This window comes from Anopheles gambiae, chromosome 2, assembly GCF_943734735.2.
Source record: "Anopheles gambiae chromosome 2, idAnoGambNW_F1_1, whole genome shotgun sequence".
Taxonomy (NCBI): domain Eukaryota; kingdom Metazoa; phylum Arthropoda; class Insecta; order Diptera; family Culicidae; genus Anopheles; species Anopheles gambiae.
In genome coordinates, this window is record NC_064601.1 from 16,069,455 (window position 1) to 16,082,858 (window position 13,404).

General features: G+C 48.6%; 3 protein-coding genes across 8 annotated transcripts; 1 reads left to right on the forward strand and 2 right to left on the reverse strand.

Annotated features, from left to right (window-relative positions):
* Positions 1–565: 565 nt before the first annotated feature.
* LOC1269415 (dynein regulatory complex protein 1 homolog) lies at positions 566–4,041 on the reverse strand. Of its 2 annotated transcripts, XR_009764946.1 has the most exons (11): positions 3,699–4,032; positions 3,457–3,629; positions 3,045–3,377; positions 2,873–2,982; positions 2,402–2,797; positions 2,152–2,338; positions 1,800–2,089; positions 1,618–1,721; positions 1,401–1,548; positions 1,082–1,335; positions 566–1,006 (listed from the first exon to the last, which is right to left on the reverse strand). XR_009764946.1 is itself a non-coding variant. In XM_308052.5 (10 exons), exons 1-10 carry the CDS (start codon positions 3,875–3,877, stop codon positions 1,219–1,221), a joined length of 2,037 nt encoding a protein of 678 aa, XP_308052.5. In that variant the 5' UTR covers positions 3,878–4,041; the 3' UTR covers positions 1,029–1,218. The 2 variants fall into 2 exon arrangements, 1 of the variants encoding a protein (XP_308052.5); XM_308052.5 differs by lacking the exon at positions 566–1,006 and having other exon boundaries at positions 1,029–1,335; positions 3,699–4,041.
* Positions 4,042–4,362: 321 nt separating this feature from the next.
* Positions 4,363–6,796, forward strand: LOC1269414 (U4/U6 small nuclear ribonucleoprotein Prp4). Its single transcript, XM_308051.4, has 7 exons — positions 4,363–4,693; positions 4,797–4,976; positions 5,083–5,427; positions 5,503–5,898; positions 5,971–6,118; positions 6,194–6,322; positions 6,407–6,796. Exons 1-7 carry the CDS (start codon positions 4,518–4,520, stop codon positions 6,548–6,550), a joined length of 1,518 nt encoding a protein of 505 aa, XP_308051.5. The 5' UTR covers positions 4,363–4,517; the 3' UTR covers positions 6,551–6,796.
* LOC1269413 (inactivation-no-after-potential D protein) lies at positions 6,771–13,323 on the reverse strand. 5 transcript variants are annotated; one of them, XM_061645974.1, is made up of 19 exons: positions 12,859–13,323; positions 12,062–12,396; positions 11,468–11,517; positions 10,358–10,434; positions 10,190–10,276; positions 9,968–10,102; positions 9,783–9,878; positions 9,641–9,710; positions 9,495–9,571; positions 9,329–9,407; positions 9,051–9,244; positions 8,892–8,986; positions 8,749–8,818; positions 8,591–8,641; positions 8,418–8,519; positions 7,937–8,335; positions 7,695–7,853; positions 7,485–7,619; positions 6,771–7,162 (listed from the first exon to the last, which is right to left on the reverse strand). In XM_061645974.1, the coding sequence occupies exons 2-19, from the start codon at positions 12,346–12,348 to the stop codon at positions 6,983–6,985; spliced, it is 2,343 nt and encodes a 780-aa protein (XP_061501958.1). In that variant the 5' UTR covers positions 12,349–12,396; positions 12,859–13,323; the 3' UTR covers positions 6,771–6,982. The 5 variants fall into 5 exon arrangements, with proteins under 5 accessions (XP_061501958.1, XP_061501959.1, XP_061501956.1 ...); XM_061645975.1 differs by having other exon boundaries at positions 9,783–9,875; positions 12,062–12,413; XM_061645972.1 differs by having other exon boundaries at positions 12,062–12,413; positions 12,859–13,322.
* Between the last annotated feature and the right edge of the window lie 81 nt (positions 13,324–13,404).

A 13,404-nucleotide genomic window follows, 5' to 3' on the forward strand; every position in this document is an offset into this window, starting at 1 on the left:
ACGCACACAAACGCAAGCGCACTAGAGATGGGTTCTGCGGATCGCACCCACGGTTCCGCTCCGGTTCCGGCAAGTATGGTTCCGATTCCAGAGAGAAGGAATCGCTAGTTCCACCGGAATCGCCCGGAATCGTCCGGAATCTTCCAGAATCTGCCGGAATCTTCCGGAATCGTCGGAATCGCCCGGGATCGTCCGGAATCGTCCGGAATCGTCTGAAATCGTCTGGAATCGTCTGAAATCGTCCGGAATCGTCGGAATCGTCCGGAATCGTCGGAACAGTCGGAATCGACCGGAATCGGATGGAATCGCTCGGAATCGACCGGAATCGTCCGGAATCGTGCGGAATCGTAGTCAATCGATAGTAGTGAATAGTAAAGCCGATTCCGGGCAATTCCGACTGTTCCGACGATTCCAGACGATTCAAATTCACGTTCCGACCGCCACGCATATGTCACTGACTGTCTGTCCTACATTTAAGCCAGGAATGTCGCGCACTTAGTCCCTCAATATCGTTCGACATGCACGCTAGCTTCTTGTGTTACTGTTTGTATCTATTTGTATTAGGTTATGCACTGCATAAATGACATGAAATGAAATGGAATTCCGACGATTTCAGACGATTCCGGTTAATTACGACGATTCCGGACGATTCCGGGCGATTCCGGGCGATTCCGGTCAATTCCGAGCGATTCCGGACAATTCCGGGCGATTCCGGACAATTACGACGATTTCGGTCAATTCTGAGCGATTCCGGGCGATTCCAGACGATTCCGGACGGTTCCAACGACTCCGCACGATTCCGACGATTCCGACGATTCCAGACGATTCCGGACGATTCCGGGCGGTTCCGGCTTGTCGGATTGAACCAATCCTACGGAACTTGGTCCGAAATTTGTTGGAATCGTCCGGACCCAGTTCCGCTTTTTTGTGCGTTTTGCCCAACTCTAAAGCGCACAGGAGTGACGTTTGCGTTTACGCGCCGCCGTTGCAGCAAAAGCAAAGCACGCTGCGAGAAGAAACGGAAAACGTTTTATTGATAAGAAAATGAGTCGATATTAGGTTTTATTGGAACTCTGCTCACGCGATAAGATTTGAAATTATGGATAGCGAAAATCGTTCACCATTACACACCACACGATAATTTGATTTTAAATCATCCCAAAAGTACAAATCGCTACAGAAAAGCATCAAATTCAAACCGTGCACGTGTTTCGTTGTCTAGAAATCGTCGTTCAACGGTTTGATCAACATTTTCTGCATAATGTGCTGCAGCTCTTGGTTTTGCTTCCGCAGGAAACTACACTCCTCGTCCAGTGCATGCCTTTCGCGGAGTACCTGGTAAAAGATTGAAAAATAACGTTCATATCTCCGCGTGGCGCATTCGGAAACTCACTGCATACCTGCAAGTATTTGCTCAAACTTTCTTCCATCGTATCCCAAACTTTCATTTGATTGGGAAGGAAAATGTTCTTGAACGACTCCCAAAACTTCCGCGTATCGGAGAGCGTGAGCTTAGCTTCGGCTTTAACTTCCGCTTGAGAGTGTAATCTAGAATTGGAATCATTACAGCTCCTTATCCTATTTGTGTTTCTAAACGAACCCCCTTCCAATACTCACGCCTCATCATCGTCCTCGCAGAACATCTTAAGTGCCAAAAGATCCCGCGACGTTGTAAGCGCCCTTTGGTGTGTATCGACCTCCCTGTTATCAACCGAAGAAACCTGTAGAAAAAAGAAATAAATTCATATCCTTGCCAAATTTCCAACATCCTGCGTCCTGCAGATGGGCTCACAACTAACATCCGAGGTGCTGCATGCGTCCTCCGCGTCATTCAAATGCTGCACGTCCGAGTGGGTGGACTGCAGTTGACGCACACCATCCATGCTGTCGATCCCGAGCGCATTCAGCACATTGTCCATACAGATCAGTGTCATGCCGCAACTATCGAGCTGCCGATCTTGCAACGCCGTTTCCAGCTTTTTATCACTCAGAAAGCGTGACTGTTCGAGCAAATTTTTCAACCGCGTGAAATCGTTCTGCTGCTGCTGTTGCTGCTGTTCCTCTTTGGAGTTGGTAAGGCTTCGCTTTGCTAGAAGATTGTGCCAGAAAATGATGTTACTAAACAATGGAATTCCACCACTCCATACTTACTTTTCGCTGTGCTGGGCAGCTTCGGTGTGCATAGTGGATCATAGTTTAGCAGCAAATCCGAAATGGCACTCAAATTATTGGTCCACTTCCGGTTCAGGTGCTGCTCGACGAGTATTTTATCAATGGCCGATATGTTTTGGATGATTTCAAAGCATTCGTCACGATTCAAGTTCCAAATCGAGCGGACCTACAAGAACACAAAAGACCTTACGTGCTCGGAACATGCAAGTGACAAGCTAACGTAGCTTACCCGCTTATCGTACGCCTTCTTGGAGCATTCCAGTTTGCTGCGTATGTGGTCCACGCTGTGATGCAGCTTCTCAATCATTTTGGCCGTCTTTTCCGTCTCGATGTAGTAGGTCGTTTTCGTGTCCTTCAGCTTATTGCGCAGCGTAAAGATGGTTTCGTGCAGCTTGGCCAGACGACGCTTTTGGGCGTTCTTTACCATTAGGTTTTCGTCTTCCCGCTTTTTCAGCACCTGGAAGCTGTAGTCGAGCTTTTCCGAGTTGAGCGTGGTGTTGGTTTTAATCTTTTGCAATTCGATCGCAAGCGCCTGGGTGTCCTTGTCCAGCTTTATTCTGGTGGCCCGCGTTGTCTCAACGTAATCAAGCTCGATCTGTTCTATCTCTGTTAGATTCGCGAGCAACTGGAAACAGATTGCCAATAAATTGATTGATTTGAAAAAAAAAAAATTCTTAACCGGCATTCCTCGATATCTTACCCGTTCCTTCTTTTGCTTCACTTTGATGCGTTCATTTGTGGCTCGCTTTGCATAAACGTCATTCCAGTTGAAATTGGCCGCATTCTGCAATATGACTCGTTCCTCCTCAACTGGAAATGTGCAACAAATTCTTAACCACCAATTACGCCTCTCCCATTCCGGCACTGTGTACCTGTTCCTTGAATGAGTTCTAAATTTTCCTTCAGAATGCTTTTCATTGCCTCCACCTCCGTATCGGCCCGATGCACCAAACTCTGAATATCGACTATCTGCTTGCGAATGTCCCTAGCGTATCGATCATCAGCCGCCTGCAGCTCCTTCCGGCACTCAGCAATGATTAAGTCCTTCTGTTTCAGCAGCTCCTCGACGCGGTTCTTCTGCAGCTGCAGCTCATCGTTCATCAGCATCGGATCTTTCAGGGCTTTGATTTCGGTCCACTTTTCGAAGGTGGTTTGAAATTTTGCTACCGAATCTACCGACTCGGTATGAATCTTGCTCAGGAGGGCTATGAAAACGAGGGTTAGCGAAAGTTTTAGGACCGAGAACGATACTTTCACTCCTTCTAAAGAAGTCGTTTTACTCACATCCCTTAATATCCGCCTCTGCCATGCGACGTTCCACCTCGTGTCTGTCGCTGGCCACACGCACGTCCTCGATAAGTTCCAGCCCATCGCGCATAAGTTCCGCGATCCGCTTGTCCGCATTATTCAAACAGATGCGTATCCTTTCCTTATCCTCCGCGTAGTTTAACGGGATACTAAACAGAGAACAAACAAAATAGGTTAATGTGTTCATATCCCTGTGAGTTACTGTTCATTCAATTTACTTTTTTTTGCGGAACCGATTGTCACGCACGAAACTTTCGACGATACTATGCGACCGCCCTTCCAGCAATGCCGATTCCACTAAATTGAGAAATAGTGGATTAGCACCGTCTTTTGGTACAGCGGGAACCGCTCCTGAGTCGGTACTTTCCTTTTCCGGAACCGAATCTTCGGCATCCATTCTTTACTACTTTAAATATGGATTGTAGAATTGAAGAAAAGGCAGCAGACAAGCGAACGGCACCGTAGTGGACTTATATTTTTTCCTACACTCAACTAAACAAAATTCTTTCGACAACCGTTGCCATGGCCATGCATGGCTGTCTTCTTGTGCTAAAAACGGTTGTACTAAATAACAAGCGCTGCCTCTCGCTGTCAAAGTCTACATTTGACAGTTGGCGCTTTTGCTCATGACCAGTGTGGCCAGATTATTTTGACGGTTTTCGGTAGGAGTAATGTTGAGAACGCGTAACAAATGAGTAACAAATGAGGTTAGCAATCCTTGAAACAGCATCCCAAGCGCCACAGATTAAGCTTAAACGACTGAAAAATCAAATATCTGTGATTTTCGGTAGGATAAATGGAAAATCGGTAGTTTTAGGGCGGTCATCTGTGAATCGGTAGGCATATAAAAAATCGGTAGGAATACAGATAAATCGGTATTTCTGGTCACTCTGCTCATGACGCCGGCGAGTTCTAAATTTGTTGATGTTCTGAAAAACAACAAGCGAATCGTGCACGCTGCAACAATTTCCAGACATTTTGCTTGTTAAATAAAGGTGAAACTTATTTCCCGCGTGCGCACACATCCCCGTAGCACAATGTCCGACAGTGAGCAGAGCGTGTACGCAAAGCGGACGAAAACAATCCACTACGGTTCGCTGGAGGAATCGGATCGATGGCATGTGGACCGGAAAGACAACGATGCGGATGGTTCGGGAAGGACCGAATACAGCCAGCTAACCACCGCAGACTACATGGCCCTGGATGAGGATGTGTAAAGTATCGCCACTCACTTAATCTACCGCCGAACAATAGCCTCTAAAGCACACCTTTTGCTAACCTTTCCTCTGTTCCGAATCACTTGCATTTCATTTTAGCGCCAAAGAGAAAGCAGCACTGCTGGAGGAATTCGAGCGAAGGAAAAAAGCGCGACTGATTCACGTCAGCACGGACGACGGCGAGGTGAAGAGTGCACTGCGGAAGCTGAACGAACCCATCTGTTACTTTGGCGAAGGTCCCGCCGACCGACGGTTACGATTGAAAGAACTGCTCTCGGCGTACGTACAGCCACTGCTGGCTGCCTGTTCCTCGAACCGGTTTTCATTTTTCCCGGCTAACCCGTTTATCGTTCTTTTTCTCCTCCCTTTTTTTCATTTTCCTCAGACTGGGTGAAAAGGGTTTGCCGGCAGCGAAACCGGCTAAGGAAGAGGAGAAACCGAAAAGCCAGCAAAAGGAAACGAACGAATCGACCTGGTATCACGAGGGGCCGGAAAGTTTGCGTGTGGCACGGTTCTGGATAGCGAACTATTCGCTGGCCCGGGCCAAGAAGCGGCTGGAGGAGGCGAGCGAAAAGGTACGCCAACATTCGGCCACCAAGGCGGGCCGGATGGTGGAGCTGCAGAAACGGATCCAACAGCTGGCGCCGCAGTGCAGTCAGGTCGGCGATACCCGACCAATCACCGGGTGCACCATCAACGAGGACTCTACACTACTGCTGACCTGCAGCCTGTACGTACGGCGATGAGTAGTAATGTGGGTTGAACTAGGTTGTTGATTGTTTCTCTTCCCTGTGCGCCTCAACAGGAGCTCCCTGTGCAAAGTATGGTCCGTACCCGACTGCACCCTGAAGCAGACGCTCCGTGGGCACAAGTGCAACGTAAGTGATGTGGCCTTCCGGCCGGGTGTTGCCAACGATAGTAAATCGGAAGTAGCGATGGCTTCTTGTAGCTTCGACGGTTCCGTTAAGCTCTGGGCGTACGACAACGAAGAGTCGATTGCCGACATCAGCGGGCACGTGCCGCACCGGGTGGCGAAACTCGCATTCCATCCCTCCGGCCGGTTCCTAGGGACGGCCTGCTACGACGCGTCCTGGAGACTGTGGGACCTGGAACAGAAGCAGGAGGTGCTGCATCAGGAAGGCCACACGAAGGCGGTCCACTGTATCGCTTTCCAGGTGGACGGTAGCGTGTGCGTTACTGGGTAAGTACGGGGAGCGCGTTAAATCACGCAAGCTACACGATTTGAAGCTAATATTTATTTCTCCTTCACCAGTGGTGTGGACGGGTTTGGCAGAGTGTGGGATTTGCGGACGGGCAGATGTATCATGTTTCTCGAGGGCCATCTGAGTGCCATTTATGGGGTGGATTTTTCGCCCAATGGTTACCACATTGCGTCGGGCAGTCAGGACAATTCGTGCAAGGTAACGATGGAGCCGTTGTTGTGTGACACAGTTAGATTGGAATGTTTGCTTTATCATATTTCGTTCCCATTTTAGATCTGGGATTTGCGAAGACGACAAATGGTGTACACAATTCCCGCCCACCTCAACCTTATTTCGGACGTGAAATATCAGAAAAATGGTGGTAACTTCCTTGTGACGAGCAGTTACGACAAAACTGCAAAGGTAACGAACAATATGGCGCTAAGACGCTATCAAAGCATCAACAGCAGCTAACCATTTCCGTGTGTTTCATTTTTTACTTTGCAGATTTGGTCCGATAAAACATGGCAACCGCTTAAAACACTTTCCGGGCACGACGGACGGTTGGTTGGTGTAGACATTTCGCACGATTCCCAGTACATAGTGACTGCGTCGTACGATCGCACGTTTAAGCTGTGGGCATGGGACTAGATTGGAGCGAGTGAGCGAAAAAGGTACAACGCCCCCTGTTCCGATGTTCTGCCCAGGCCAATCAATAAACCCATGGAAGTGTATCGTGCGAGAGTGGTAAAACAGTGTGTAAGTTTTTCAATTATGAGAAGCATTCAATTGTAACAATTAATTGTTATTAGACAATTAGGAGAATCTGTCAAATGCAACCCACAACAAAAAAGCTGAATGAAGCACGGCATTTATTTTGCTATTACTAGAACAGAATATTTATTTGGCTAAAAATATCAATAGTGTAGTGTGGTGAGTGAGATGTTGTGAGCATATGTTGCAAGCATTCAATTCTATGTACAAATCGCTAGGGGTTTTCTCTCTCTTTTTAAATCAATTGCACGCTCGAAGCCCGTCGTTTGTCCACGGTGTGCTGCTCGTTACTGCCCGTAGAAGCATGATTTAAACCGAGCGCTCCTTTAGCTTCGGTCGCAAAATGCGCAGCCCCACCTTGCCCTGGGCCGTTTTCAGCAGTGAAGCGCACTGTTCGATGCCGCCCGCCTCCAAGCTGTCACCGTTGATATGCGAGACAATATCACCGAGCTGAATGCGTCCGTCAAACTCGGCCGAACCGCCTGGGACCTGCAACGGAGTGAGTGAGATGCTCTGTGTTAGTCGTACAATAGCATACAGGGGGTTTCAACGAGTTCTCATAGCTGTGGGACACTTAAATGACTCTTTCCTCCGTAAAATGAATTTAATATATTGGGAATTGGATTCTATAGCATCCTCGTTGGATAATTCCAATAGGAATTTTCAAGACGCCTGTCCGAAACAGGTGCCATAGAGTCTAATTTCCATCATATGAATTTCACTTCCCTCAAGAAAGAGTCAAGGAAGTGTCCCACAGCTATGAGAACCCCTGGGGAAAACCCTGTAATTGATTAACCTCCCGCGTACGAACCAGGCTGGTGATGACGATGCCCTTCGGATTGCCGGCACGGAACGTCAGTCCTAGATTTTTGCCCGGTTTTTTCATCAGATCCACCTCGACCGTTTCCGTCGTTGGTGGGTTGGCACGGTACACGATCAAACGGACCTATTCAACATGAAGCGTAGCAATTAATCGGTATTTGGCGGAAAGATATGGCTGCCCTCTTCCGGCTGTCCCTACCTTCGGGTGTAACTGCTTGACGGCGCGTTTGATAGCTTCGCTCGTGCAAGTGTTGTTCACCTTGAAGCCGTTGATTTCCACTATCTGGTCAAATATCTGCAACCGATTATCCTTCTCCACCACACTCTGTGGCAGAATGTCCATTACTGCGGCTCCCGACTGCGGCAAAAAAAAATATAAAAAGGTACAGCGTTTTGTACCACCAGCGCAACATGTGTGTCAGCAATGTTCCGTCCCCATACCTTCACCAGCGAATCACAGCCACCGGCCACAATGATGCCGAGCGGTTTACCCTCGGTCGGAATATCGATCACGGTGAAATCATTGTCATTGATCGGTGCCTTCAGCGGATCGATCACCTCTTTCGTAGGCGACGGTTCCGGCTTGGTGCCGTGCGGTGTACCGGCCCGGCTCGTTGCCAGCGTTGCCATCTCTTCCGTCTTTTTCTTGCTCGGCGTCGTGCCCGGTACTGCCGTACCGTTGGCCGGTTTGTCCGACTCCTTCTCCTTGTTGGGATTGCAAATCTTCAGCGTAATGACGCCTTCCGCCTTCTTCAGCAAACCGGCGGCCGTTTCGTAGTTGCAACCGAGCAGCGAGTCTCTGTTGACGGCCAACAGCATGTCACCGATCTTTAGGCCACTCTGCGGATGGTATGGACAATGTGAATGGTGTTTATTCAATTAGGCATGTCTGCGAAAAAGGGAATTTGAATGTCGTACGAACCTTTTCCGCCGTTGATCCTTCCTGAATATCGGATATGAATATGCCTTGGCCAGCGATCGAGTGTTTGCCTTCGATGATCATGATGCCCAAGCTGGAGGTGCCCTGTTATTGGGTGGTAGGAGAAAGTGGTGAATGTTATTGATTCGTCCCAAACGCCTTGGATCGATGCGAACCTTTTTCACGGTGATGGTTTTCACGTCCTTAAACTTCTCCATTATATTATCCTGTCGTTCGTCGTCGAAATGGGGTGCAAGACAAGTGAAAGAAAATGATATTGTTACCAAGTGAGCGAGTTAACGATGGTTGAAGGTATGCTGGGACTAATACATACCGTATAGTCAATATCGGTGGGGAAATGCTTCACCGGTTTTACTGCCATATCGTCCGGAGATGTCTTTTTTCTGGAAAGTAATGACGCAAATTATAAAAAAGGCCCCTCAACGTGATCCCTCATCGCCATCACTGCCACCGTACCTTAGCACAATAAACTTAAGTGTTGGACTGGCCAGGTTCTTGATCATCACCGAGCAGTTCAGATGACATCGCCCATGGAGAACGGTTCCATTAACCTGAAATGGAAGCACAACCATTAAGTACCAGATCGGAATGGAGCCCGAACTCCCTCGAACCAACCTCCAGCACTTCATCGCCAACGGTGAGCGATGTTCCGGCGGCCGCACCCTTCGGATTGATGCCCGCAATAAGACAAGCCATCCGCGTACGGTCCCGATGGCCGCACAGCGACAGTCCGCACGTTTCGTTACTGTCGCGCAAGATCGTGCAGACGTCCACCTCGCCCAGCCCGGCGTAGCGCTTCTTTATCTTTTCTGCAAAGTTGAAAAGGCAAACACATTTTGTTACGCTGTTGCGCCCTTATGCCACACGATCGTCAACGCGTCAAGATGTCTTACTCATCGTGTAGCCGTAATCATCCTCCTCCTCGGCGTCCTCTTCGCCGATCTTGGTATTGCCAGCCGATGCACGGTCGATCTACACACCAAGCACGATCAAGAACGGAATGGGACATTAGGTGCGGGCGATACATTAAACATTCACCCCAGCGAGGGGGGAGCTTACCTCCACACCAGCTTTGGTAAAGGTTTTGCCTTCCATCTCACGGCTGTCTTCCTCATCGTCGGAAGAGTTTTCGGAATCTGTGGTGCAGAGAGCAGAGTTTAATTAGTGTCTACGTAGTGCGGGCCCATGCGCCGTCGTATCCTTACCGGTAGACTCTTGCCGTGCTTTCGGCACCGAAAGTGTCTTGTTGTCCTCCGGTGTTGCAACGGGTTGTTTCTGAAATTTAACACAACAATCAGTGCTGAAGATGTACAGAAAACCTCCTTTTACCGTACGGCTGTATCACACCTTTGGTTTGCCATCCTGGATGTACTCCACCTCGGGCGTTTTCGACGGCGTTACTGGTGGTGGAACTTTCTTTTGAAGCACCATTGGATTGGTCTGCTGTAATGAGGCCCAAACAAGACGAGTTAATCTAGACACTAACCCCCGGGGGGTCAAAGATCGGTGCGCCCTGAGAGGAGGATACATACCTCCCTGACGGTGCGCTCCAGGCTCTGAACCACTAGGACGATGCGATCGTTGGCAGTTTTAATGTAATTGACGGCTTTCTCATGGGAAGCATTTTCCAAACTGTTCTCATTCACGGCTAGTATTCGATCGCCAATCTGAGAAACAAAGAAAAGGGCAGTCAGCGGTTGCAAACTTAAGACAGAGTGAGGAACGCTTCCGTTCCAGCGGTTCACCATTCCGACCTTCAGTTCGCCACACTTGTCGGCCGGACTTTCCGGGATGATGCTTTTGATGAACAGTCCCGACGTAACATCGCCACCAACATTGACCTGAAGGTGGGGAAAAAATGCAAAAATGTGTAAACACACACACAAAGAACCGTGGCAAACAGTACAATCGCGCGTCTTTACCTTTCCTCCAACGATACTAAACCCGAAGGATGACTTTTCCGTCTTCTCGATGACGACCTTTTTCTCTGGGCCCCATCCTGCAAATAAGCAGAAAATAGTGCGTGTATGTATTGTTCAACAAACGTGCACAACATTAATTTAAAATCAGCTGCTGCTGTTTTCGAAAATGGAAGCTTCCTTCCCTCCCCGTTCACTCGCTTTTGGTGTCGGTTTTTAATTTCACAAATGGATGTCAACCACACACGATACGGTCTTACGTAGGCATCGGTCCGGATGACGCTACGAATGGCAGTAGAGAAGAGGAAAGGGGGAAAGGGGGTGGAGGATGGGCCTACTGACGACATCATTATTGGCCACGTGAGAATAAACCGACCCGAACCGGATCGATGAGCGACGCAAAACGGCAGCAGCCCATCGCCGCCGCCTGACCGCAGGTTCACGTGATTGCTCCGTAATCCCAAGCGAGTGCCCGAGCGAGTGTGGGCCCGAGATTCTGCCCTCCCTGTGTCTGCCGATTCGTTCGGAATCGTAAGGTCGATCGATGGTAAGGGAAGCCTTTTAAAAAACACACCACGCAGGACATGCTCAGACACATACACACATACACACACATGGAATGGTACATGGAAACGTGTCAACGCGTGGTGCGGTTTGGCGCCAACACGGTTTGGCATTGCAGATCAGGGACTTATTGATTGATTTTGATACGATTTACACATAACGATATTTTGAGAATTATCAAAGCGCTGACTGCAATTTATGCTAATTATGATAATATGTTGTGTGATAATTTAATAAATTGCGTTAAAAATATACCAATTTTCAAAAACGTGATGGAGACGCTTGGTAGTTCATGTCCTGTGCTACGCTAGCTGAAACGTGATCTGGTTTTTCTCACTATATTAAATTATACCTGATATCGCACACTTAAACACACACACACACGCACAGAGATAGTGTCTGTTATCAGTCATCCATATGCAAACAAACAAAGGTTTTGCGGGCGCAGTTTACACATCGCACGAGCCCTTCCCTTCACGACCCGCCCCCGTTCCGGGCAATTAAGCGGACAGCGGAAACTACAAACTACAATTCACTCGCAATAATTACCTTCCAGCTTGACCGATCCCGGTAGTGCGCTAACAGTCATCTCTGCCGTCCTGCGGAATGATAGCGGAAACCAGATGAAGAGAAAAAAACGCCTGCAGTTAGTTGCAGTTGCTCGTACCGCAAGTAGATACCGACTGAGACCACCGTGCTGGAGGTACCCGTAGCCAGACCTTGCGGATCGTGGCTGCTAAAACGTGCTGTACTACGGCTACGGCAGTGCACAAACACGCATGGAAAGGGCAGTGGAAATCCACTGTTGAGTGCACTTTTTTCCAACGCTCCCTTTCCCAGCATCGGCCAGTGCAGAGTGCAAAACCAACCCAAGTGTCCACTAGTTACAAAGGGGCGTGAAACCCCGCAAAACGATACACACGTACGGGTGTGTGACGATGTTCTAATTGGATTAGCGATGGGCGCGATACATACAGAAGCGGGTTTACGCCAACAGTAGTTGTCGCGTTGGCCACCCGTACCGAGTGTCTGCGGTTTGGAAGGCAAAGGTTCAGTTTGATTCCCAGAGCCCAGAGAGTTGAGCAGTTGGTTCAGTCGGCAGCTAGCGGTGCTTGTGTCTCGGGAATGTACAATACGCGTTACCTTTCCTTGGAAGGACTCCGCTTTGCATCGGCTGGCGGTGGGACCGTGTCGGCGGGCGTGCGTGCGGTCGGGGCGGGTTTCGCGACCGGATAACATAGCGGCAGCTTCCGGTTGCTCTTGCCACTGTCGGATGGTATTTTGGCTTTGGTGCGGTAGTGGTCTAGCTCCTTCAAATAGATGCAACTGTCGTCGGCCGGTTGCAGCGTGCCCTCGTCGTAGTCGCGGTAATACTGGATGCGGTACTGGAACAGGCCTATCCCACTGTTCCGGTGTCTGCTGTACTCCATCTCATGCTGAGTGCTGCCTGCTCATCGCGGTGGGTGGTCAAAGGCGCGCTGTAAGGGGACAATGTCTAGTTTTGTGCGTACGGGTTTTGTTTTTAATTTAGTGCTTTTCAAACAACAAATTTAATCCTACCGTATTTACAACGCTATCTTTCAAAATAATACACATGCAAAGGGAATGGAGGGGGGGTTTGAGAAACAATAACCACGTTTAGTTAAGTTTATTAGTCAACTTTGACGCTTAAGTAAACCAAACAATCGTGTTAATAAACATTAATTAAATATCACATTATAAATCCATGCTCGAATCATCCTACTAGGCGTTACAGATGAAAAGCAAAGGAAGGTCATGCAAGAATGAAAGGGGACGGAGGGGGCAGATCAACCCGTGGAAAAAACGTCCTTAATGCAGGCATCCTTCTGCCAAAACCTTATCCCGTGGATAAGCCTCATGCAATATGTATGAAACAAAAAAAACATGAAGAAATCAACAACATCTATTTTATCACCCACCCGCGGGGAAAATCACTTCGTTGTACAGTTGGACTATGGACTTTTACGCGTTTTCTTTAACAAAAGAAAAGAAAAAAAGTAGTATGGCACTAAGACAAATCCTTCGATGTGCTGTTCCGCTCTTCCGGATGGTTGTACTTCGATGCTGTGCGAACCGTTTGCTGCGATGCAAACATTCCCCCGTCCCTCTGGCGTAAGTTGTGCGAGGTACGAGGTAAAGGATAACAACAATTCACTTTGGCTTTGGCTTTTAGAGGAACGTAGGAAGCGGCTGCTATTTCTTCATTTGGCACACGTGCGATCGATGTTGTACAATTAGTTTGCAATTCCTGGTGCGTGGGGTATGTAAAAGCCAGCAAGGAAAACGTTTGGCACAAGTACGAAAATTCCGATGGTGATGATGCTCTGAGGTATCGTTTTCTGTGTCTCCCCCTACTCGGGAAAAGCTCTGAGCCTGTGTGGGGGGTTGATTGGAAAATCGTTGTCCGACAAAGGCAACTGTGCGCCGTGCTGGAAAACGGTGCGGGCATGATAGAATGACAGTTG